At 40.2% G+C, this 22,948-nt stretch overlaps 1 protein-coding gene across 5 annotated transcripts in view; it reads right to left on the bottom strand.

The window, feature by feature from the left end:
- The window catches only part of DLGAP1 (DLG associated protein 1), a 252,400-nt gene that overhangs the window by 78,857 nt on the left and 150,595 nt on the right, over positions 1 to 22,948 (bottom strand). For all 5 annotated transcript variants that reach the window (XM_039706190.1, XM_039706192.1, XM_039706191.1 and 2 more), the window contains 2 exons: positions 15,871 to 16,048; positions 13,411 to 13,651 (listed from right to left, as the gene is read on the bottom strand). In XM_039706190.1, coding sequence (XP_039562124.1) covers positions 13,411 to 13,651; positions 15,871 to 16,048 — 419 coding nt within the window. The remainder of the gene's footprint in view (positions 1 to 13,410; positions 13,652 to 15,870; positions 16,049 to 22,948) is intronic.

Raw genomic sequence — 22,948 nt, 5'->3', positions numbered from 1 at the left:
AATGTTCTAGGAAAAACGGTGACTGACATGAGTGTCATGAGGTCATCAGATACAGTTTACTAAACAGCAGTTTTTATTGAGGAAATGAGCCATGCCATTAGCTTCAGCCTGTCCCCAAACAAATCTTCATTAACTAACCACTTCTGTGAAGCCTGGCAAACAGCTCAGTCTGATTATTGTGGGAAGTCATCAGGGACTGCACCAGAGAAATCAGTGTAAATGCAGCTCCAGGAGAAGACATGCCAGTTACTTTCAACAAGTATTAAAATATTAATTCAGTGGAATTAAACAGGAAATCTTCAGTGAGGGTAAAGATGAATCGAAGTGTATGAAATAAAAAGTATTTTATAAAACACATTTTAAGCAGACAAACTGATAAGAATCAGCAAAGCAGCTAAAGTGTAAGTGGAAAGCTGACTAGCAGATGATGTGCATCAGCAGCACACAAGGCATTAGCAGGCCTTGTCCTATAAAATTATTCAATGACATTACCACTTTTGCAACCTGAACTTATTTTCACTTAATCTGAGAAATGCAACACTTTCCTTTTTTTGATGAAAAGCCATAGTTTTTTAACTTACTGCAATTTTAGGAAGATGTATGCTAATTTGGATTTGCAAAATTTCTACCAACTGCCCCAGTAGAAAGATACCCACTTATTCCTGAGACTTTATCAAAAAGCAAACATACACCAGTTTTATTTTACAAGTGAAATGTTTTTTATAACAATATGAATGAGCTAGATATTGCTGACGGTTTGAATTAATAACTTCCCTGGGTTTTTTTCTCTCTCCTAAGAAGCATATTGTCATGCTCCAATAATAATAATAGACTTTTCAGGAGAATAAAATTAGATGTAAAAGATGAAGCCAGATTATGCTGATACAGCCAGTACACTTCAGTGTCAGAAGCTGACTATGCCTCAGGCACAAAATTTGTTAATGTAATGCTGGAAATGAGAAAAAGGAAGCCTAGATCAGGTGGGTATGCCCACTCCTGCACCCATAATTAATGTCACATGTTCCCAATTACCACACTTATGTTGTTTTTTAAACACACTGGGTTTTTTTTGGAAATTAGTGGTGGTAATTGACAATTTCAATTACATACATTTTGGCTTCAATAAAAAATACTTTATTCTTGTGCATCTGCATAGTCATTGGCCAGAATGCCACCCTAAAAGTGTTCTTGACACTTTTCCATGTCTGCTGGAGAGGCGGTTGTCTGAAGATGGAGTGAGGATTCCTCTCCACATCAGCAACAGCTGGCAAAGTTAGTTGTTTGCCAGTTCTTCAAAAGACATGTATGTACCAAACTTAATGTGCAGAGGAGGAAATAACAAATGGTCTGGGAGAAGTGCACATGATTGCAGTGCAAATAGAAACAACCCCTTTAATGGAGTCATGCTAGTTTGCAATGGGTGGTCTTTTTTATCATTGTTTAGCACACATATATGAAATGTTGTGGCTGTGGTCAATTCTCAACATGGTGTTATGGACAACGGCACTCAGTATTCCTCCATCTTGTTCTGCTGAGCATGATCTTGTTAATCATGAAGAAGGAAAGATACAGTTGCCCATTCAATCTCTTCCATTTATGGAGGTGACAGAAACAATCCTGACACTGGGCAATAAAATCAGTTTTTATTTTGCCGCAAATTTGCCTGCTACTGCAGGATAGGGGAAGTGTAAATATTTACCTCATTGACACTTCTCAAGATCTAATTTTTTTTAGCAGCAAAATGGAAAAAAAAACCCCAACCCCAAAATCTGAAAAGATTCCTTGGAAATTGTTTTGCAATCCATGTCTGTATTATGCCCTAGAATGTCATTGTCCAATTTAAGATTTCAACAGCAAAAGGACTAGAAAAGCTTACATTTGTTTCTTCTAAAAAAATATCCTAAACTGGATTCCAACAGGTTCATGCTCCTGCCCTAGACTCCTCTGCTTCTAAAGGTACTGGCAGTGAAATAGAGGAGTCAGATGCTTCTGTGACACCAGGCATACAGAAATCATGAACTGATGCTACGATGGTGGCAGCTGAGGACACTCAGCACCTTACACAACTGGACCCTCAGTGAGCAAATTCTGCAGGAAAAGAAAGACATGTCTCAGCTTTGTAACTTAACAGACTGCCCTGGTCTGCAATATTGTACTTAAAATATTAAGACATGTATCTGCAGAACAGATGGGAGAAAGCATTCCCCTTCATTTGATGAAATTCCAACACTGCTGCTCTGGTCCCAAAAATTCCCACAGCTATTCAAGCTTTCTATCCAGTGCCTACTTATCTGTCATGTTCATTATTTTCCATTCACTAGTTTTGCCAGCCCTTTGAAGGCAATAAAGGGATTCTGGACACCATTAACTTGACGACCATTTCATATTCTTCTATATCTCCTGCCTGCAGGAAAAATGTAATCTCATCACAACCAGAAAATATGTTCTAAAACAAATGTCAAAACCTGTCTACACTGGGAACTCAAACAACATCAATAAAACATGCTAGACAGCACATCATCTCCACCTAGTCTACACACAAATTCATACATGATGAAGGAATAAGGAGGAGACAAAGCATTTTGGAAAAATTCAGTTTCAAAGCTCCATGCATCTGTTTCTCACCATCAGCTGTTCACACAGAGAAAGGTGTTACTGATTCTACATAATGAATGATTTTTTGAAGTGCAGGTCACAATTCTGTTTTATGAAACTCTTCTGGACCTACTTTGCTACTCAAAATCTGTATTTTTCCTTTGTCCTTCCCCTTTTGTCAATTCTTCTCACTTTTTTTACTTAACCATCAAACTCTTTGCCCTTCAATGAAAGCAGGTATGTTGAATCAGGAAAAAAAAAAGTGTTAAGAGTAAAAACTGCTTTAACTGCTAAGTATTTACAGATACACATTTTCTCCAGTGGTGCATGTCACCTGTAAGGTGGGCTATTGTATTCTATTAAATAAATAAAAAAAAAGACCACCCACATGTTTTCAGATTCAGTTCACCCTACAGGTATTCCTTGACGATGCCACACAAACTCGCAGGACGTGAGAGCAACCTTTGCACTCACTGAGAGCCTCCTCAGCTAAAGCAGCCGTAAGGGAGATCCACACTTCTGGTCTCAGTAAGCACTGACAGAAATAGAAAAAGGCTCTCAGGACTGCAGCACATATCTGAAAGGGGACAACTGGCAATATAAATCAGATTATGGGAGGGAGCTCTTACTCCTAATGCCATGTGCAATCTGTGGAAGTACTCGACACCGGAACAGATGTTGGTGTGCCGCGGGCTGCAGAGTCTGTGTAGACAAGGAGTGCCTGTTTGAGGATTAACCCTGCAGTTAGCTCGTGTGAGGGTAAACACAACTGCCTATTTGTGCAAAGTGACAATATACACAGCTGGGTGAATGTGATGCAGCTTTTTGGCTGAGGGCAAAATCCTAGAGGAAGATCTAGGAAGACTGAATGATGGTGTTGGTATTGGAAGTCTTAATTAATGATGTCCTTGTCCTTACTTATCTCCATTTTTTTTTTCCCCTGAAAGGAGAATAAGCATTTTGGTCTTAGCTGTGCATTAAGGTAACTTCTAACATGATCTAACTCCCTCATAGTCACATCCCAAACAGGGCAAGACAAACTTCCTTGGAAGTATGTAACAAGACAGTAACTGACTTCACCTACATCTGAGCATGCAGCCCTTCCAACCCCACTGTCAGGGCTTCCAACACAGATGCAATACTTCCCTTCAGCCCTTCTCCATCTCTCTGGAACCCTTCTTCTTTTGCTTCCCACTTTTTAAATAAAAAGGCAAATGGTAAAATGTCACATGAGCATTCAGGGGGCTGTGTGGGATAAGACAGTGTAAGGCCATGGCACCAGGTAACAACTGGTTCTATTACTTGGGTGGAAATTGCCCATCATGTAAAATGGAAAGTGGCAGGTTTGCTCAGGACTTTGTGAGGCAGTCAGATTGAGGTTCATGGAGGAGTTGGGTTTTATTCATAGCTTGGTTATTTTGGTCTAGTAGACCCTGATTTTTTCTGCTGTAAATATACATAATTTTATTTGATTCTTCATGAAGTTCAGAGGGAAGTTAAAAGAAATTGAGAGAAAAAAAATTTCAAAACAGAAATAGACTGCCAGCATTTGTTTTGCTATCCTATTACAATAATCTGACTTTCATCTAAACCTTCCCATTGGGATACATATTTACATTTTACTTTAGCTAAAGACAGAATTAATTTGAAAATCGTTACAAGAAAGAGAATGGTTATCAAGACACCATCATCTTGACTGTGCAGAGACAAAAGGTAGGCACCTTCCTCAACAGAACAGGCAAGAGATCTGTCACAGTAGAGGCTTCTGTGGTATTATTTATTGCTTTTTCGGGTTTTTTCCCTCCTCTGATAGCTTAGCTCAAATCCTTGATCAAAGCAACTAGGAATTGTTCTGCTCAGATGGCTTAGTGCATTTTAAGTGGGATGCAATTTAGCACTCTCCCATCTGACCAAAGCTAAATTCAGTAAGGAAAAACAATTTCCAAGGACCAACACATCCATTTGCCCCTTGAGAGGCCAGACAAAGGTTGTGGCATTAGAACAGATTACCAACATCTGCTTGCAGTGTGCTTTTGATAAAGGGAACTGTTAGACTCTGATGGCAGCGAGACTGTCCCTCTTTGCAAAACAGCATTAGGTGTTTTCCAGATCCCAGTATTTCAGTTGCATTGTGCTTGTTATTGAGCATTGTAAGAAGCAGTGCAGTGAGACTGGTGTAATAGCAAGAAATAAAAAGAGTAAATCACATCTCTGTGTATACTTTAGAGGTTCTGCAATTTTTTTAATGCGCAGTTTTCTTTGCTGCCACATTTCCTTCGGGTTTGTCTGTCATATTGTTAAAGAAACAAAGCAATGTTTGTTTCAAAAAGTGGTTAATAATGTACGTACCCCATAGTCTACCATAGCTTCAAACAGCCAATTACTGTTAGACTGTTGCATAAACACATATTTAGGAAGCATGAAAATGTGCAATTATTTACACTATTCAGTACCTAATACATCATATTTGAGCTCCAAAATGGGAATTACTGACATGATGAAATATAATGGCTCCAAACAAATTGCTGTACTACAAGAGTGGCCCTGTAGAGCTGTACTCATTAAACACACTTATTAAAAATTCTTAGTTTTTTGAAATCAATAATCACTCAGTCACTTTAAAAAGCTCATCATCACCAAGTATTTAATCTGTAACTTCTTGCAAAATCCTATGGCTCAAGAGAGCTTTGCAAGTATTATATCTGGGGAAAACAAAAATATTGAGGTTTGTGTTAAAGGAATGATGCGGAACTTAGTGAAGGTGAGTGGCAGCGCCTGGCTAGAGACTGGACAGTAGCACAAATTAAAAAGGAAAACCTGAGTTATTTTTACACACTGGCTGTATTAAATAAGCACAGCCTCTTCAGGAAAGAGGCCTAAGTCCTGCCTTCCAAAAGACAACTGTAGTTAAATGACATTAATCTATTTTAGGAAAATGGCTGGAATTATTATTCAAAATGTGATTCCATTATATAAATTAGGGCATGTCTTCAGCTACTGATTCAGCTCATTTCTGTCACTGCCACCACAAAAACACTGCAATGGAAATAAGCTAGCACAAAGAAATATTCCGGGCTTTGCTGTACTTTTCCATAAAGGGAAAATTTAATTATTTTCTCTTGAGCTAAGGAATGATGTATCTCTAGTTCTCAGAGTTCTGAGGATTAGAGCAATGACCAGTTCCTGAGAACAACATTTTTGGGGCAAAAGTTATATTGCCCTCTCACAATTTACAAATGAAAAAGGACTGTGGTTTTATTTTATTTTATATACTGCTGCATATTCCACCCATTAGTTTGCAATTACAAGCTGGTGCTGCTATGGGAAACCTGCTTCCTTGTGATGTGATTCCAGGTATATTTCAAAGAAGGTGGGTTCTTAGCCCTGTGTTCAGGTCAGGTAACTCTGTCCCCAAAACCACAGATACACAAGGCTGCTGAGTCAGAGATGCTGAAATCACATCATTTGCTCTTAGGGCACCAGACCTGAGCTAAACTGCTGCCCCTGTCTGAGGCAGACCTGTCAGCCAGCCCAAACTGCTGGCAAAGGGCAGACTTGCCTTGCAGCAGTGAGCAGGAGAGACTGTTTGCCATAATCCATTGCTTTTTGGATTGTGGCAAAATTACTGAGGTTTCATGCTTGTTTATGGGCTTAGAAAAATGTTAATTCTCAGCTAATGAGATGTGAGGCATGCAGTGCTCAGTCAGCAGAACAACTTTTAAATTACTGTTTTGCTTGTAATGACTTCCTGTACGTTTGTTATGGTACATCAAGTGGCATTTTTTCTCAGCTAGGTGCTGGGCATTCAGGTGCTGTAATACACAGGCATGGCTGCAGGCTCCATCAGGGCACGTCCACAAGAACGTGCACACCATCAGGAGTGGGACACACAATTGTGGGGTCAAGACTCTCTTACTGCATTAGCACACTGGGAGGTCTCCATGAACCCGGGGTCCTGAACATCCCCACAAAAATCTCCAGTCATGGTGCATTTGATAACACACTCACCTAGTCTGAAACTAAAGCAGAGTTCAAATCCAAACATGCTCTGTATACCTTTAGGGAGAACTGTGTAAATCTGAGCACCTGAAAAGATTATCACTTTTTGTGTGTGCAGTATAATCAAAAGAAACGTATTAATGGAAAAATGAATTTAAGCACATTCCATACAAACATATGCAAAGGGCTTCCACAAAATTTTTCATATCAGTATCAAAATTAATGCAACATTAACAAATAATGAAACATTACATTTTAAGTAATTAATTCCTGCGTCCTCTTTATTTGTGCTCCACTTGATAAGAAATACACTTATTAGTTCTTTGCACAGAACAATAGGGATTTATGTTAAATTTGAGACTATCAGCTCACAGGTCTGATGGCCATCTTACTCCCAGCATCTCAAAAGGCCAACAGGGTCTCACAGAGCAGCAGGCTGAGCAGCACACAGCAGTGTATCCTTATACTGAGGACTGCTGACTGCATGCCAGGCTTTGCCAAAGCACAGTGGGAGGTTTGGGGGAGGTGTAGTCCTGGTGAGGCCACATCTCAAGTGTGTGATGAGCATGGCACTCCCCAACATGAGAGAAATATGGACATTGGCAGAGTTGGCCAATGGCAGAGTCACCCATTTTCAACCTTGGAGATGCCCAAGTTGTTTGGACCACTGGAGAAGTCAACCAAACAAGTGCTGTCTCAACAAAATAGCAGAGTTGTTTTGTGTTTCTGGAGGTGTTCACAAAGTTAGATAACGTATTCCTTCAAAACATTTTAAGCTCGCAGTTTTGAATAATTAAAGTCTTTCTCATATTCTTACCTCACTATGAACCTTAGCCAAAATGTTTAGAAGCATATCAAGCAAATAAAGAGTAGGAATAGTAAGCAAAGATGGAATGCCAAAGGGTAATACTAGTTTTTCATTCCCTGTCTTTGAAACACATTGATAACTTTGGAGACTGCTGTAACTACTCCAAATGATGTTTTCAATTGTGGAAAAAAATAACTAGGCCATGCCCTACAAAATAAAGTCCTTTTCTCACCCTTTCTGAGTTTCTCATTAAAAAACTTCACTGGCTTCGTAAAAATGTTGGGTTTTGGTGTGATATGGAGCTTAACATTCATGAAATTGACTGCTAGGATAGGAGAGATGAAACTCATACTAGCTATGGTCAGACACCTCTGGAATTGGAAATAATGTTATCCTCCAAGGTCAGATCCTCATTAGCAAAGGAAAACATTTTAAAGTGCTGATTTAAGCAATTTGATAGCAGATCCGAAGCAGAACACATTTTAGGATTACTCAAGGAAAGAGAGGAAATGAACCATGTAAATTCTTTGTCAAACAGTTTTCTACAATCCTCAGATTTATTTTAAGTTTCAACATCTGCATGAAGACCTTAATGTAGTTATATTTCTTCAGACCTTCTGTGAAAATATCCTAATTTTGGTACAGATCCAGAAACCACACTTAGCTTCAACTGGAAATCACATGTGAAATCCTAATTTGTTGTTTCCTTTTGAACAGAGCAGTCTCTGAAAGGACAGCTCTGAGGAATCCAAAGGACTTGCATCTGGAAGACACTCAGTTACAGCTTCTTTATCCACAGGATTTGATTTTATTTTTGAATTCTGCCTGCCTGGCACAGGTCAGGTTTTAGACTTGTTTGCATTTTATTTGCTCATTTATTTAATTATTTATTTTTAATTGGCTAGGCAGCCCCTTAGAGATTTTCTACAAAATACCTGACTTGTCTTGATCAGATGTTCCAGCGAATGGAAGGAAAAAGGTTTGCTCAGCTGAAAGACTGCAATTAGCATATACTGTGGTAACTCTCTAACCTGCTGGTTACACAGCATGATTTCCTTGGGATTTTTATTTATTCTGCTTTTAAGCAGAAGTGTAATATTACTGAGAATCACCAGATGGCATTGCTGCAGATAACTCTGATATTTCTCTTCGCCTAACTCTGCAGAGGATAGGAACTGAATTGCAATCCAGAGCAGAGTTTTTCTGATGTTACAACTTGAGCTCTGTTAGAGAGATGTCATTACATATTTGTATATTGTACCATATTATATATTTGTATGCACGTGTGCCCATGTCTGTGACCTCACAATGTCATAAGGTTTGTTTACAGCAAAGGATCATGCACAGCTACACTGGGAAAGTCTAGAAACATAAACACAATAAATGTGGGAGAAATATGTTCTTTAGACTACTTTAGCATTTAATTGTTTCTTAATTACTGCATCCTTCAAGCTCATTGAAATGATTCACAGACTTAAAATTGTTAAAAGGCTACTTATTTAGCGACTGGATTTGTTGACTGAAGCGTTTCAGCTACAACAGTTGCATCTGCAAATAACCTGGGATCAAATTATGTAATAACTCACAGCTCATTAAACTCCTTTGAAGAGCTCAAATGACCTGGGTGTTAATTTTTAGTGCAGCCTATGGTGTATAACATATGTCAGCACTTCAGAGCTGCTCTGCCTCCCAGCCTGCACAGCCCTGCTCCCAGGGATGGCCCCAGTCAGGATGCCTCCATGGGTACCACAGATACTGAGAGAGCAAATATAAGAGTGAACGGAGCTTCAGCTCTTCAGCTGACTAGCTGTCAAGGCATGATGCAGTTGTGACACAGAACTTACTACACAGAACTCTTGAGTGTGTCCAGAGGAGGGCAACAAGGCTGGTGAGGCGCTTGGAACATAAGCCCTGTGAGGAATGACTGAGGGAGTTGGGATTGTTTAACTTGGAGAAAAGGAGACTCAGGGGTGACCTTATCACTCCCTACAACTCCCTGAAAGGTGGTTGTAATCAAGTGGGGGTTGGTCTCTTTCACCAGGGAGAAACTGACAGAACCAGAGGACACAGTCTTAAGCTGTGCCAAGGGAAATATAGGTTGGATATTAGGAAAAAGTTTTTTACAGAAAGGGTGGTAAAATACTGGAATGGTCTGCCCGGAGAGGTGATGGAGTCACCATCTCTGGATGTGTTTAAAAAAAGACTGGATGTGCCATGGTCTAGTTGAGGTGTTAGGGCTGGGTTGGACTCAATGATCTTAAAGGTCTCTTCCAACCCAGTGATTCTGTGTGTGATTTATAATTCCGTATAAAATGTCAAGATTGCATTTTCTCTCCCTCATTCCAAAACACTTCATTTAAAAGCAAGGGTAAAGGGAATTTGTAGCCAGGTGCAGTGTTGGAAGGAAAGGGTTAAAACCAGAAGATTTGGCAAGGAGGGAATATTTTTTGCTCAAAGTGACCTTGCAGTTGGGAATGCTAAGAATGTCAGAGTGGGAAGGAGTGTCCATTTATTATGCCCAGTTTTGTTCATCCTCTGCTGGTTTTGAGAAGTAGAATTCCCGTGTAAAGACAACACACCCACAGACATGCTTGAGCCTTCTGCTGGAAGTGAGATATCATAAAAGCACAGCCTTGTGATAAATTGCACATGTGCAACGCCCTTTGATGCCTGGGGCAGGCAGTGGTTCCCCTCATCACTGTGTGCTAGGATGAACTGAGCCTAATGGAGCCTGTGCCCGTTCACTAGGACGAACTAAGCCCAACAGAGCCTCTGTCCCAGTGTGTCTCTGCTGCCCAGCCATGCTGGTGAGGTAATGAAATAACTCTGGATTTCAGCTGTGGTTTGGTGGTTGCCATTGTTACCTGTATGTTTTGGCTCACACATGGGGATTGACCTCTTCTCCCAGGTAAATTGCGACAACATGAGAGGACCTAGTCCTAAACTGTGTCTAGGAAGATTTAGGTTGGACATTAGGAGGAACTTTGGTGGCAGACTTTGGTGAAGTTAGGATTTTCCTCCCCACTCACAGTGTAACATTTCACCTCTTTGGTGACATCAGGTTTGTGCCTCCACCTCCATTTTTACACTTGGGCTCAGTTTCATTGAGCTGCAGCCACCCTTCAGTGTCCCCACAGCAGCACTAAGGTCAGCCCAGGCTGCAGAGGCCACCAGGTGGGCAACCACCTTTAGCTGAGCTCTGTGTCACAGTCAGTGCACAGATTTGTAGTTAGAATGAGCACATCCTCAGGAACTGAGCTAGAGGTGCAATTCCTGATTGCAGAACTAAACTGCCAACACGGTGTGGCAAAAGGAAATGAAAACCTGAGGCTGCCAGCCCAGCAGCAAAGGCTAACAGGTAAAGTGTGATTTTTGTCCATAGTTCTTGCTCTATCCAGATACCCTGAAAAGCTGTGGATCATTGCTCTAGAGGAACAATTTTGAATCCAGTAAACTGACAGCTCTCCTGTCTTTGACCATCAAGCTGGCATTTCCCTGGACTTTCAGCTGTCAAAGAGATTCTCTATATCAGTGTATGATCACAGCTTTGGTATTAGTGAATTAAAAGCCATGTTCTTGAGGGTATCACTAATGTTGATGAAAGGAATCTTTATTGGTTGAACAGGCAGAGATTCTTTAGGGGCAGGAGGTCTGTTCTCGGATTTGGGGATGTTAAAACCATTTTTAGATCATAACTGCTCCCATGTCTCCACAAAAACATTTGCAACATCACCTCAGTGGAGATAAACCTGAGATACTGTAAACCTTTCTTCATGTCTGCCTAGTTGTTGCTCCATTTCCCATTTTATTGAAGCAGATATAAATAGAAACCATCAACATTGCCTTTCATACTTCTCTTCTGTGAGCCAGGCACAGGCAACACCAAGGTAGTCAATACAGATGCTTTCAAACACAATTAATTCAATTCTAATATCCATTAAGCAAATAGTGGTGTGTAAGTCAGGTACTAAAAGAGACAAGTTGTCTGAAATGCTACCAGTGGAAGGGATGGGCCCTTGGAGCCCAAGAACTGGAAAATGAAAAAGATAACTCAGTGAAATTCCCACAGCAGAAAACAGGCATCTACAGCAATCTTTAAATGCTTGTATGTATGTCCAAAGAGAGCACTGAAAAATCATTCTTCTCTGCTTTTAACACCCTGACTACAGAAGCAATAACCCAAGACATACTCGCTGGATTACGTTTTTCAGTATAACAGTTTTGTTCATATGAGTTTTAAATAAAGCCAGCTACCCAGAGAAGAGACCAGGCCTCTATAGTTGCACTACAAAAAAGGGACCATAAACAAGAGATAGTTTACAGTACAGATTTTCCTCTTTCGTGTTTTCCAGCATTTTTGGCTGGCACACACAGCCAACCTTCTCCATTTATACGCCATCATCCCCAGACACAGGCATAATTTTCCTAAGTGACAGAAACAACCTCTTACACAGAGATAATGAAAAAAATAGTTATTCTCTTCTGTATTAATGATCGCAGTTATTTTTATAAAGGAAAAGTGTTACCAAAGCCATTCTCACAGAATAGAAAACCCTCTTTGGGATCAACTCAAGCTGATTTAACAAAGATGAGTGCACACTGAAAAATCCCTGCAAACTCCCATCCTTCAGTTTTTGCCTCAGAATATGTTTGACACAAACTAATACCACACAATGAAATAGCACACACCTTATGCAAATCCTGTCTTTGTGGTTTGGTGCAAACCCTGTGTGCTCACAAGGGCTATTTCTATAGCAGAAATGCTGTCATGTGAATACTATTTCTTTAGTGATTTAGATGAGAATTTCTCTGCAGCATTTGTTAAAAATGCTTTGATGTTTGTGATGTACTGCCAGTATATTTCCAACAGTACTAAAACTTGCTACTTTTAGAAAAATCTTTAATTTAGCTGAACATTTTTGGTAAAAGGATTTAAAGTGTTCTTTGATGACACAGAACAATTGACAAGCAGCTTTAAAAAAGACTTACAAGGAATAAACAACTGCACCTGTGAGATAACACACAGAAGGACAAAAGTTACAGAAAACAGAAATGAAAAAATACAGCAAAAGAGATAGCAGGTACAGTGAAATACGTATAATAGTCAGTATTAGTCAAGAACATGATTAGTATATGAACAGTATATGAATAGTAAATGAAGCTTGTGTAAAACAGTGAAATGGTTGCACAAAAGCCAAAAGAAAGAGGCTCTCTCTCATCCTGCCACAGGGAAGAGCACACACATGTAATGGCTCCCGCGTCTTGCTTTCCTGAATGAGAGAGGCAGGTTTGGAATTTAGTTTTACTTGGTTTTTCTTCCCCTTAAGCACTGTTTTGGTGACAATATCTGAAATTCATCATGGTTATTTCCAAAAGAAAAGCAACCTTAAACATTAAAAGGAAAGTTAGAAGTTTCATGTTTACACTGAAACCTCTCCCTCTAGCAAGGCTTGAATAGTTTGAACTTCAGAAAGAAGGTAACAGCAAAATGTGAACATGCATGTTTTGACCTGCAGACTGCTTCTTCCTTTCTTCGTTCTCATATCTGAGATGGGGTCTAGAGAGCTGGAACAGTCTCTTCAAGCCAGTAAAAACCACATCCAGTAACTTATACAATCACTTCAACTTTGTAGAAGACCTCATCAGTGGGACCCTTCTCTGCTGGTCACAGCCAGCAGAACTGCCAACCCAGAGCCTTCTTTGTTCAGCCTTGCCAAATTGTGATTGCTCTTTTGGGGAGGATAGTGAGGCAAGGCATGACCTTGGACTTTCCTTCTATATGCTTTTAGCTTAGAATAAATTAGCTTGGACACAGAAGGAACCATATCAAAGGCATCAGCCTTGGTCTGCGTGTGGTTTGAGACTGATTAGTCTGTCCAGCTCCCTGGTGAAACGCAAGACTCGGTTAAGGGCTTGGCATCTGGCAGAGAAAAGCCTAACTTGATGGAAATGCACTGGAAGTACCTTCCCTTTCCACCCCACTCTGGATTTCCCTTTGTGTTACTCACCAGTGCTGCTCTGGATGGTCCTCACCGTGGTGGTGGTACGAGGGGGAGACGAGGAGCGCAGCGAAATGCACTCGTCATCCTGGGAGCAGCCCTTCTCGATGGCCCGCACGTAGCTGTGGCTCCTCATGCGGAAGCAGCCCGGCATTGGCAGGTCCAGCGCTTCCACGGCCTGAGACTCCAGCTCGCTGAACACCGACTCGCAGACAGATTCGAACTGGCCGTTCACCTCCATCTCACTCACCTGCAGACGGACACGGGACAGCGTCAGTGCATCCCATGCATGGACATTCCACACTGCCTGACACAAACGCTCTCAAGCTACAGTGGTGCAATGGCCAGCACCTCTTAGAGGATCCCTTTGCACGTGAAGAAAGATAAATGGGACATCCCATACCAGCAATTGTGAGGGGAATGAAACAATCTATAAAAAGGAGAGACAGAGGTGTTGGCAAAGGTTCAGAAGAGTTTGGGCTCTTGGCTCTTCTGAAACTAGTGGAAAGCCTGGAGCCCTCATAGCAGCTTCTGTTTTATGTGACCCAGAGCCCATGGCAGAGGTTGAATGTTTGGTCATTGAGATCACTACATGTAAAACAAAAATCACACTTTCATTGCAGGGTGAGGAAAAAAACAAGAAGGATCAGTTTAACCCCAGTACATTATCAATGCAACCCACAGGCAGTCACACTGATAAAACCTGAGTGGCTGGAAAGCTGCAGGGTAACAAACACAGGAAGGGGAAGTTGGTAAGGGAACCAGCTTTGCTGCTGGGGAAAAACGTAGAACTAAATTTCTGGCTGAGAGCAGATGCAAAGGAATCCTCAGACCCTTTGTGCAGCAGACACTAGGTGGTGATAAAGACTTGTGCTCATGGTGGTTAAAGAGCATTCAAAAACTTCCTACAGGTCTTCAGAATCTGGAAACCGTTTGCCTTGGCCTTATTAGTAATGGATGCTCATGTTTCTAAACTGAGCATTGAGCCCTGAGCTTGACATTAAAGCACAATAATTATCACTGTATGAGGCATGCAGATGGAAACCATCACTTGAGGATTTTGTTAGTTTTCAAGCATGTACAAGACCAAGTTACCAGTGGAAGATAAGACTATGTCAGGAAGGTAGAAAAAAAAACCCATTAGCAATTCTATTCCAGGATTAATATTACCAAGAAAAATGTTTTGTGGAGTCTTTGTACACATAACTGAAAAATCCCAAAGAGCAAAACATATTTTTTTCAAAGGAAAACTATTTTAAAAAGCATGGAAGAGCAGTAGGTAGTACAACAAAAAGAATAATCTTACTGTGGCAGAGAATATCCAATCCTCAAGTAAATATCTCTGAGTTAATGCATTTTTAAAGCAAAAAAACTTGTTCACCTTGGCAAATGATAACCACTCCTCGGCTGACAGTTTTGTGTGTTAGGTGTGCAGCTAAACAAGTAACCTGACCTAATGTTCATGTAGTTGCCTCTGAGACTTGAATTTCTGTGCTGTTTTCTCCTAGATACATCCTGACCCTCCTTTTAGAGCATCAGCCCATGCCCTATGCAAAGTGCCTCACTACAAAATACACAGGTAAGTTCGCTCAAGTGTCTAAATACAGTAGACTGCAGAAAGGGAAACTACATATTTCATATGAAATTCCATATTGAATAGCACATTTATTTGTTATAGCCATAGCTGAAGTCCTGATGTCACTGATGTCACACACTTTTTTTGACATGGTGATGACTTGGTATGCCAGTCATTAGGGATCAGTATCTGGCACCACAAATCCTGCCTGCTGCATTTCTGGATGAGTAAGGAAGTTCTTTCATCCAAGTGATTTACCCAAATGATCCACTTAAGCTAACAAGCCAAAAATCATACCAAGGAGTTAGAAAATGTAGCAGATGAACTATTGGCCCTCTGCCCCATGGTGTGCTGGCACTTTTGCACTTCTTTCAGATCTGGTCCCTGTGAACTCAGCTGTACAAGCATGCTGAATGCAAGGACAGACTATTTTATAACATTAAAACACATAAATTGAATCTGTTACTGTAGACTTAATTTTTCCTCTTGTTTAGGAGCACGAAGATCTCTTACAGGATTTCAGGACAAACATACAGATGGATTTTTGCACTTAATACATATATTGTAATATCTGTACTATTTACATGAAATGTTTGGAGGTATACAAAGTAAAGAGTGCATAAAAAAGAATAAAGAAAATAAAATCTCTAATAAAATAGTAGAATACAAACTATTAACAGCCTAATTTTACTTTAGCACCTCACTCAGCATGCAAACTTTTTTTTTAAGCATGCAAAATTTTCATTGGAGGTACTAAGCACAAGGTCCTTAAGAACCCTGTTCAATGAGAGTGTTGGTGAGCACCACTCAAAGGAAAATGCAGTTTCTCCTATTCCAAGCAGTGTCCAGAGTGACACTGGCTCTCCAGGCTGCCCCAGGTGCACGTCACCCACCTGGCTGATGGTGCTCATGGCTCTCATGTAGCTCTCGTTGCGGGAGCGGAACTTGGGGGACGTCAGCAGCCCTGCAGGGTCCAGGCTGTCCAGGCTCCTGTTGATGGAGACTTCGCTCACTGCCCTCAGGTAACTGTGGCTCCGGATCTGGAGCTTTGGCGAGTGTTCACTGGATATCCTGGGAGTTTTGGGTGGGGAAAAAAGAAAAAGGAAGAAAGAAAAAAAAAGATTCCATCAAATCCAAATGGCCTCGCCAGGAGTGAGAATAACCAGATGTTTTTCACTGGAACAGCATGACTTGAACTAACCATGACACAGTTCTTGTATGTTTATAAAATAAAGACAATGTCAGTACTTTTATTTGGATTACCCTACCCTTTTATTTGGTGGAAGGAAAAGGACGGAAATAATTTTCTTTTAATTTTTTGTAAACCATGTCTAAGCATAATGGCAAAATTGTTCATTTTCTTTACTGACAGCAGAATGGAAAAATTTTACACTGTACTGACAGTGACAGTATCCAGCTCCAGAAACCCTGCCACTATGTGGGACTTTTGAAGCGACAACACTTAAATGGCTTCACGAGTTGATTTTAAAAGAGCAAGAGGAGCCACTGAGATGAGCAGCAGAGAAAGCTCTGTGGCCTTACAGAGATGAATGCAGCAACCATCAAAACCAGCTGGGGAGGCAGGTAAAGAAGGAAGAGGCCTGATGGTTCAATCAGCTGGATGATTCTAACTTTATCAACTGAACATCCACATCTCGAAATGCTGCTGGTGACGTGACTCTGGCATGTTCTCATGCATGTACTCATGAAACAGGACTGTTTCTCATGGGGCCTTCAAGGGTCTAGAGGCCAATAGGGCAGGCAGATCACATAAACCATGCAAAACGCACTCACAGTATGCCTTAACCTGGGAAATCACTCCAACAGCATAGGCCACCTGATTAGGTTTGATATGCTTTAAATTTTATTTTAGACCTGGCTTAAGCCATGACTTAACAAAATGCATGCTAGGGAAACAGCTTTACACAATTATGTCAAATTAGAAGTTTAAAAGTTAAAAGTTTAGAAGTTTAAAATACTGTTGTATTTCTGAAGTGATAACTTTGCCTAGTTTTTCAATACAAGTGACAGGTGAGATGTACAAGGAAACAAAACTGAACAAAAAACTCTCCCCCCTCCTGCTTCCCCCTCCATTCCCCAGGGAATTTGTGTTCTGTACTATGTTCTTGCCATATGTGCTAAGAGTCAGCTAGAACAATCCTGCACTTATGAGATGTTTTATCCTCTGAATGTGCTGGCTAAGTGCTGTCTTCATAACTTGAGGCATCCTAGAAAGATGTGAGTCACAAAAAATGAGTGAAATACACTTGTATGAAATACAATTAACTTGGGGGATATTGTCTTTTGTAAGAACCCATTGATGCATAAAGTATCAAAAGGGTGAGCCTTCAGTATATTTTTTCATTAAAAAAGTATCACATAGCAAACTAATTAAAATATTAACTAAATCTTCCATTTTAAAATGTAAATCTCATAGAGATGTTTACAGGTATATGAAATAAAAATCTGTAACCTAATTATAGGCTTAATCTTTGTCTCCTAGTTTTTAGAAATACATGCACAGCTGACCTGAAAGAAGAGAATCCATTTTATGTCTAATTCCTGAAGCATTTGCAGTTATTTTGTATTCAAGTATCTAATGATGGTAATTAGTATCAGCAATTTCCCAGTGGCATGCACAATTCTGGTAATTGTCAATGCATTTTGGGAAGACAATTTCATTGTGTAATCACTCACCTAAGGAGTTCAGAAACTGGGTCTATTTCTGAATTGTCCAATACTGTAATAAAACCTAGGCCATCTCTACAATACCATATTCTCTAGCTGCTAATTACCTTCCTAAAAAATACATAAACCTATGTTAATTACCCGGTACTCCTGTCACAGGATGAAGAGAAAGCCTTTGCTTGCCATTTTCACTGTGCACACAGTGCAATACAACAGCCATTTCCATACTCTTGACTCCTTACACCACTTGATCCCACATGACAAAACCTGTTTAGACATCAGAATAAGTGGTGCTCCAAGCAACTCAAAAAAAGGCAGAAAAAGTGGTGAAAAGTCAACTGTTACTAATGGTTACATTTGTTTACTGCATTTTGGTAACTAACACTAACCATGTAACTCTTGGGAAAAAAAATATTGCCTGTTATTGGATTTCAAAAAAAATTGAACGAATAATTCAGCAGACACAATTTTTCTGATGCATGTGAGATACTTCACCACACTGCAGATCTGCAAACCGATCAGTGTTGCTTGAAATGCATTTCCTAGATTGGTTCAAAACGTATTTTGTGATTATGATGTGAACAGTTTGCTGCCAATATGTGACATGCAAAATTCAAATCAGCTTGATTAGCTGCCAGTTAGTCAAATATGTCACCTGGGGCTTGTTGCTGTCCACTGATTAGCTGAGCTTGCAAGAAGACTGCAGCACATCACAAGATTCAATGCACAGATATTGCCAGACAGAAATCTGCAATTGCTGAGGCACATGCCCTTTAAAGAGTGGAACCAATAAAGCAAATATCCATAGCACAAAGATTTTGCTGTGGCAGCCAGAGTAAAGATCATGTAAGATACTCATGGAAGTGGCATGGAAAGCCACCACAAAGAGTATGGAAATGAATTTTCTGTATGCATTAGTGTTGCATATTATTTTTGCAACTCTGCTTGAAACAAAGGAATTCCTCATAAAAGTAGATGTATAAAAGTAGATGTTCCCTTTTTTTTTCAGATGTGCATCCTCACCACAGATGCCTTTTTTTTTTGGTTTTTTTTGTTCCTCACTATGCAACTGACTAGTTTGACACAAATCCAGAACTGTATTTTACAGGGGGCTACTTAATCTTAATCTGTGCACACCTCCCATCTCCTGTATAAACCAGAGGAGGTAACTGGCTGCTGTTGAAGGAGGTGGCTCCTTGCTTACTGATTGCTACAATCTCTGTTTCATCAGATGTAGTGGTGGAGAAAAAAAGGAGAATAAAAAGGATTTAAACATAGAGAAAGAAACACTGAAAGCTTGGATTTATAATGATTGCTGCTGCTTTTATAGCTGTGTAATAAATTGTCACTATGTCCTACAGTAAAGTTTAATGAACAGCTGAAATGCCACTGGAAATTTTGATAATATGCCACTTAGAAATAAATCTGACTATGTATGATGTGCAAGATCTGCATGCATAATTAATTTTCTTGGAGTTACTATTACCAGTAATGTGTAAATGAAAATACTTTTTTCTTCCTTGAGGGTTCCACTCCATCCCTTATTTATCCTGCACTACCTAAATTTCTCTTTGTGCCATTGTAATTTCCACAATAAGTACCAGGGACTGAGACTTTGGGACAGATCTTTAGCCAATACAAAATGGCCTTTTGGCTCTACTCACTGCATTGGATGTATTAACTGGCAGAAGTGGGATGTGAATTATTTAGGTTCTTAAACAAGCTCCTCAAGCTTCTTCCATCATTTCTGCGCTGCACCCACAAGTGACAAGTCCTCACACTGGTTGCACTATGTTTTTTCCCCACACTTCTGCCCTTGCCTCAGGCCTCACCCCAGAGGATGGCAACACCGCCACAACAGCACCACACTGATACCACACAGGGAGGGAGCACAGCACTACTGGATGTGCTCCCCAAAAACCACAGCAAGAGGCACCAGAGGACATGAGGGCTCTGTGTTGCTGCTGCTCTGCTGATTGCCACTGTGGGTTTCCCGAGGGGATTTGCAAGAGAAGGAGCCAGCCCTGAGCTGAAGTGGGTGGAAATGGATCTGCTGAGTCCCAGCAGATAAATAAATACTCCCCTGGGTAGAGGAAGGCAAGTGCCTCTTATCTACACTGCGCATCAGAGAAGATCAAGGTAGCCCATAAATGAGGCTAAAATGCTACAGAAATTCTATGAGAAGCTCTGAGAGGCAGGAGAATGCTCATTTAATCAGAAAACATGTTCTAGTGAAGCATCTGAACCAGAAGATCATGTAGTTGTATAAAGGAAATCTTTGCATACTGCACTGAGATTTCTGCCCTGTATATTTCCAACACAGTGAAGCCTATTCTTCTGTTTTCATTCAAATAGAGAAAATAAAATATTTAAAGCATGCACATCTAATCACCCTACCACTGTTGCAACACGCACGGTAAGAAATATTTTTAACTCACTGTTACAGATGTGTTTGTATTTACATTATATTAACATGATTTACGTTATTTAACTCAGATGAAAACACATTTTGGTCCCTCATTTATTTGATTATTTTCAGAGTAAGGAGTTGGTTGGTGTAGGCATTTGTGAGAGGAGCTAGACTCAGTTGCTTTGCTCTGGAGGCTACAGGGAAGCTGGAGAGGGACCCTTCATCAGGAATTGTAGTGAAAGGACAAGGAGCAAAAGCTACAAATTGAACAAAGGAAAAATTAGGCTAGATATTAGGAAGAAATTATTTACTGTGAGGATTAAAAGCTACAAACTGAACGAAGGAAAAACTAGGCTAGATATTAGCAAGAAATTATTTACTGTGAGGATGGTTAGACATTGGAACAGGTTGCCCAGGGACGTTGTGAATGCCCCAACCCTGGCAGTCTTCAAGACCAATTTGCGTAAGGCCTTGAACAACCTAGTCTAGTGGGAGGTGTCCCTGCCCCTGGCAGTGGGGGAGGGGGCTAGATGCTCTTTAAGGTCCATTCCAAGCCCTCAACACTCTGTGATCCTGTGGTTCTATATCAAAGGGTTCAAAATGCAGTGTTAGCAATTAACAGTGAAAGAACTTTGAATATATTCTTGGAAGAGTTCCTATGCCTTGAAAATGTCTTTCAAATGACAGAGAGAAGATAGACAACAGGGATTTACATAAGCAGGCAATTTTAGTTTCAAATATTTCCTTTTAATTTAGGAATGTACAATGCACTCTGTCATATACATGCTCATTATAAAAAGCACTTTCATTTATCACATTTCATTTCTGAATGAAGAAAGGGAAAACCAAGGCTTGTGATGACTGTTATTTTTTCCCTTTAGTTCACACACAATATAATAAAACACAGTCCTGAGACTGTATTGTCTTTTGCAAGTTCAGCAGTCAGAATCAGAGCACAAAGTACAGTGTTGTGCCAGATGGGTATCATGTTCTGCCAACAGCAAATGACAAAGCAGAGTAAAGTAAAAGTCCAGGAACATGTCCCAAATTCTTCTGAAAGCCAGCAGTGATAAAATTTGCCTTCAAACAAAGAAGACCTCAAAAAATATACCACATGCAACATGAAACCAAGAAAAAATAAATTTCAAAGCCACCACTACTGTTAAGTATCCCAGCTCTCAATTTTGCTGCATGCAACTGACAGCTTGGTTCCATGGGACAAATTATCCTCTGCTGAATGCCCCACCTCTGGCGTGGCTGGTGGGCACATCCAACATACATTTCTGTCCTTAATTTTATTTGCATTTTAGTGTTGCTAGAACATAGAATAATCTAGTGCAGCCTGACACAAGGTGAACACTGAAGGACACCAGAGAGGAAGATGTAGAGAACAATTTACTGATGTGCATATGTCTGATCCTGGTCCTGACCTGGGTCAGCCAGGCTGGGGTAATTTTTCTGTGTTGGCATCCATGTTCTGCTGCTTTTTGGTGCAGTAAACAGGGGGCTGTCATGTCACTGATGGAGACAAGGGCAGCACATAAACAGTTTTTAGCATTTGCCCTCCCCATTCCAGATTTTTCTGGGTTTGAAAATCTCCTTTTGCTTTCTTGTTTATAAACAAGTGAACCTTTTCATGGGGAGTTCCTCCCTTGAAGCTAAAATAACCATCCCAGTAAAACCTCTCTTTAATTCCAGACCCTGGTAAAGGGTCAAGTGTGAGAAAGAAAATTCTAAAACTTGGAGATATCTAAAAAAGCTTATCTGCTGAAGAGCAAAACAATGCCATCAACAGAAAAATGGCATTTCTTCCTTTTGCTTCTACTACCAGTCCACAAATTGTCCTTGCTGCATGGACCAGCAACACATAACACAAAACTGCATGGACATGCCTGTGACACAGAGCTTTTCCCATGCTGAGAAGAGGCAGAAATTACAGTATGGTGTATTTGTCTCTGATTGATTTTTCAGATTCTCTTGGGAAATAGAAGAAACCACTTGAAAAGGAAAAAAACCCAAACAATCCAAAAGCCCCCACAATTTGGTGTTATGCATCTATCTCCAGCTGTTGTGCAGTTTTTGAGAGGGCAGCAGGAACTTGATCAATGTTTTATGACAGATAATGTTTCTAAAAAGTCCAGTCCCTTTTAAAACCCTTCATGTCTGACTACTGCCAGCTTCAGAATCAATCATTTGACTATTTTGTGATTTTGTTACAATCCTGCTTTCTTTTCAAAGGACACAGAAGCTTTGGGGTTCTTTTTTTTTTTTTTTTGGATGTGGAGGTATTGAGTTTGTATGCATTTATTTCATGACCAATCTTTAGTTATTAAAATATTAGCAAACAGAAATGACTATTGAATAAAAATTTATGTATACATTAAAACAAATCTTCCATTTTATCTCAGGTACTTTGTACAATCAAAAAATACCACATGTTAATGTATTTAAGAAAGATTTCACTAGTCTTTGACATACTGTATTTTCTCCTTGCTTTCTAGACATAGTGAAAGAATAGAGCACAGCACAAAAGTGGCACATATGCAATTGAGTTGGCAAGAAAAGCAGATGGAAGATGATGAAGACAGACATTATACAATTCTCTTTAATCAGAAATCTGGTCTCCATGCTGGTTCTGATTGCCATGTGCGTGTGTGTGCGTGGGAATAGTTGTGAACACTCTTCTATCTCAGGGAACGAAAAGAGATTCTGAAAGGTAGAAATAGTTCCACCCAGATGAACCTGCTCAACCCAGTGATGCCAGGGTAAGCTGCTTCTGTGTAAAACCATTTTTTGTTTACACTAGAAGACAAATCCACCCTATCTTGTCATGAGAAGAAGGGTGAGATGTAACATTGTCCAGAGCAGCCAGC

Source organism: Passer montanus, unplaced genomic scaffold, assembly GCF_014805655.1.
Source record: "Passer montanus isolate IOZ18808 unplaced genomic scaffold, ASM1480565v1 scaffold19, whole genome shotgun sequence".
In the NCBI taxonomy this organism is placed as follows: domain Eukaryota; kingdom Metazoa; phylum Chordata; class Aves; order Passeriformes; family Passeridae; genus Passer; species Passer montanus.
This window is presented reverse-complemented; position numbering and strand designations above follow the sequence as displayed.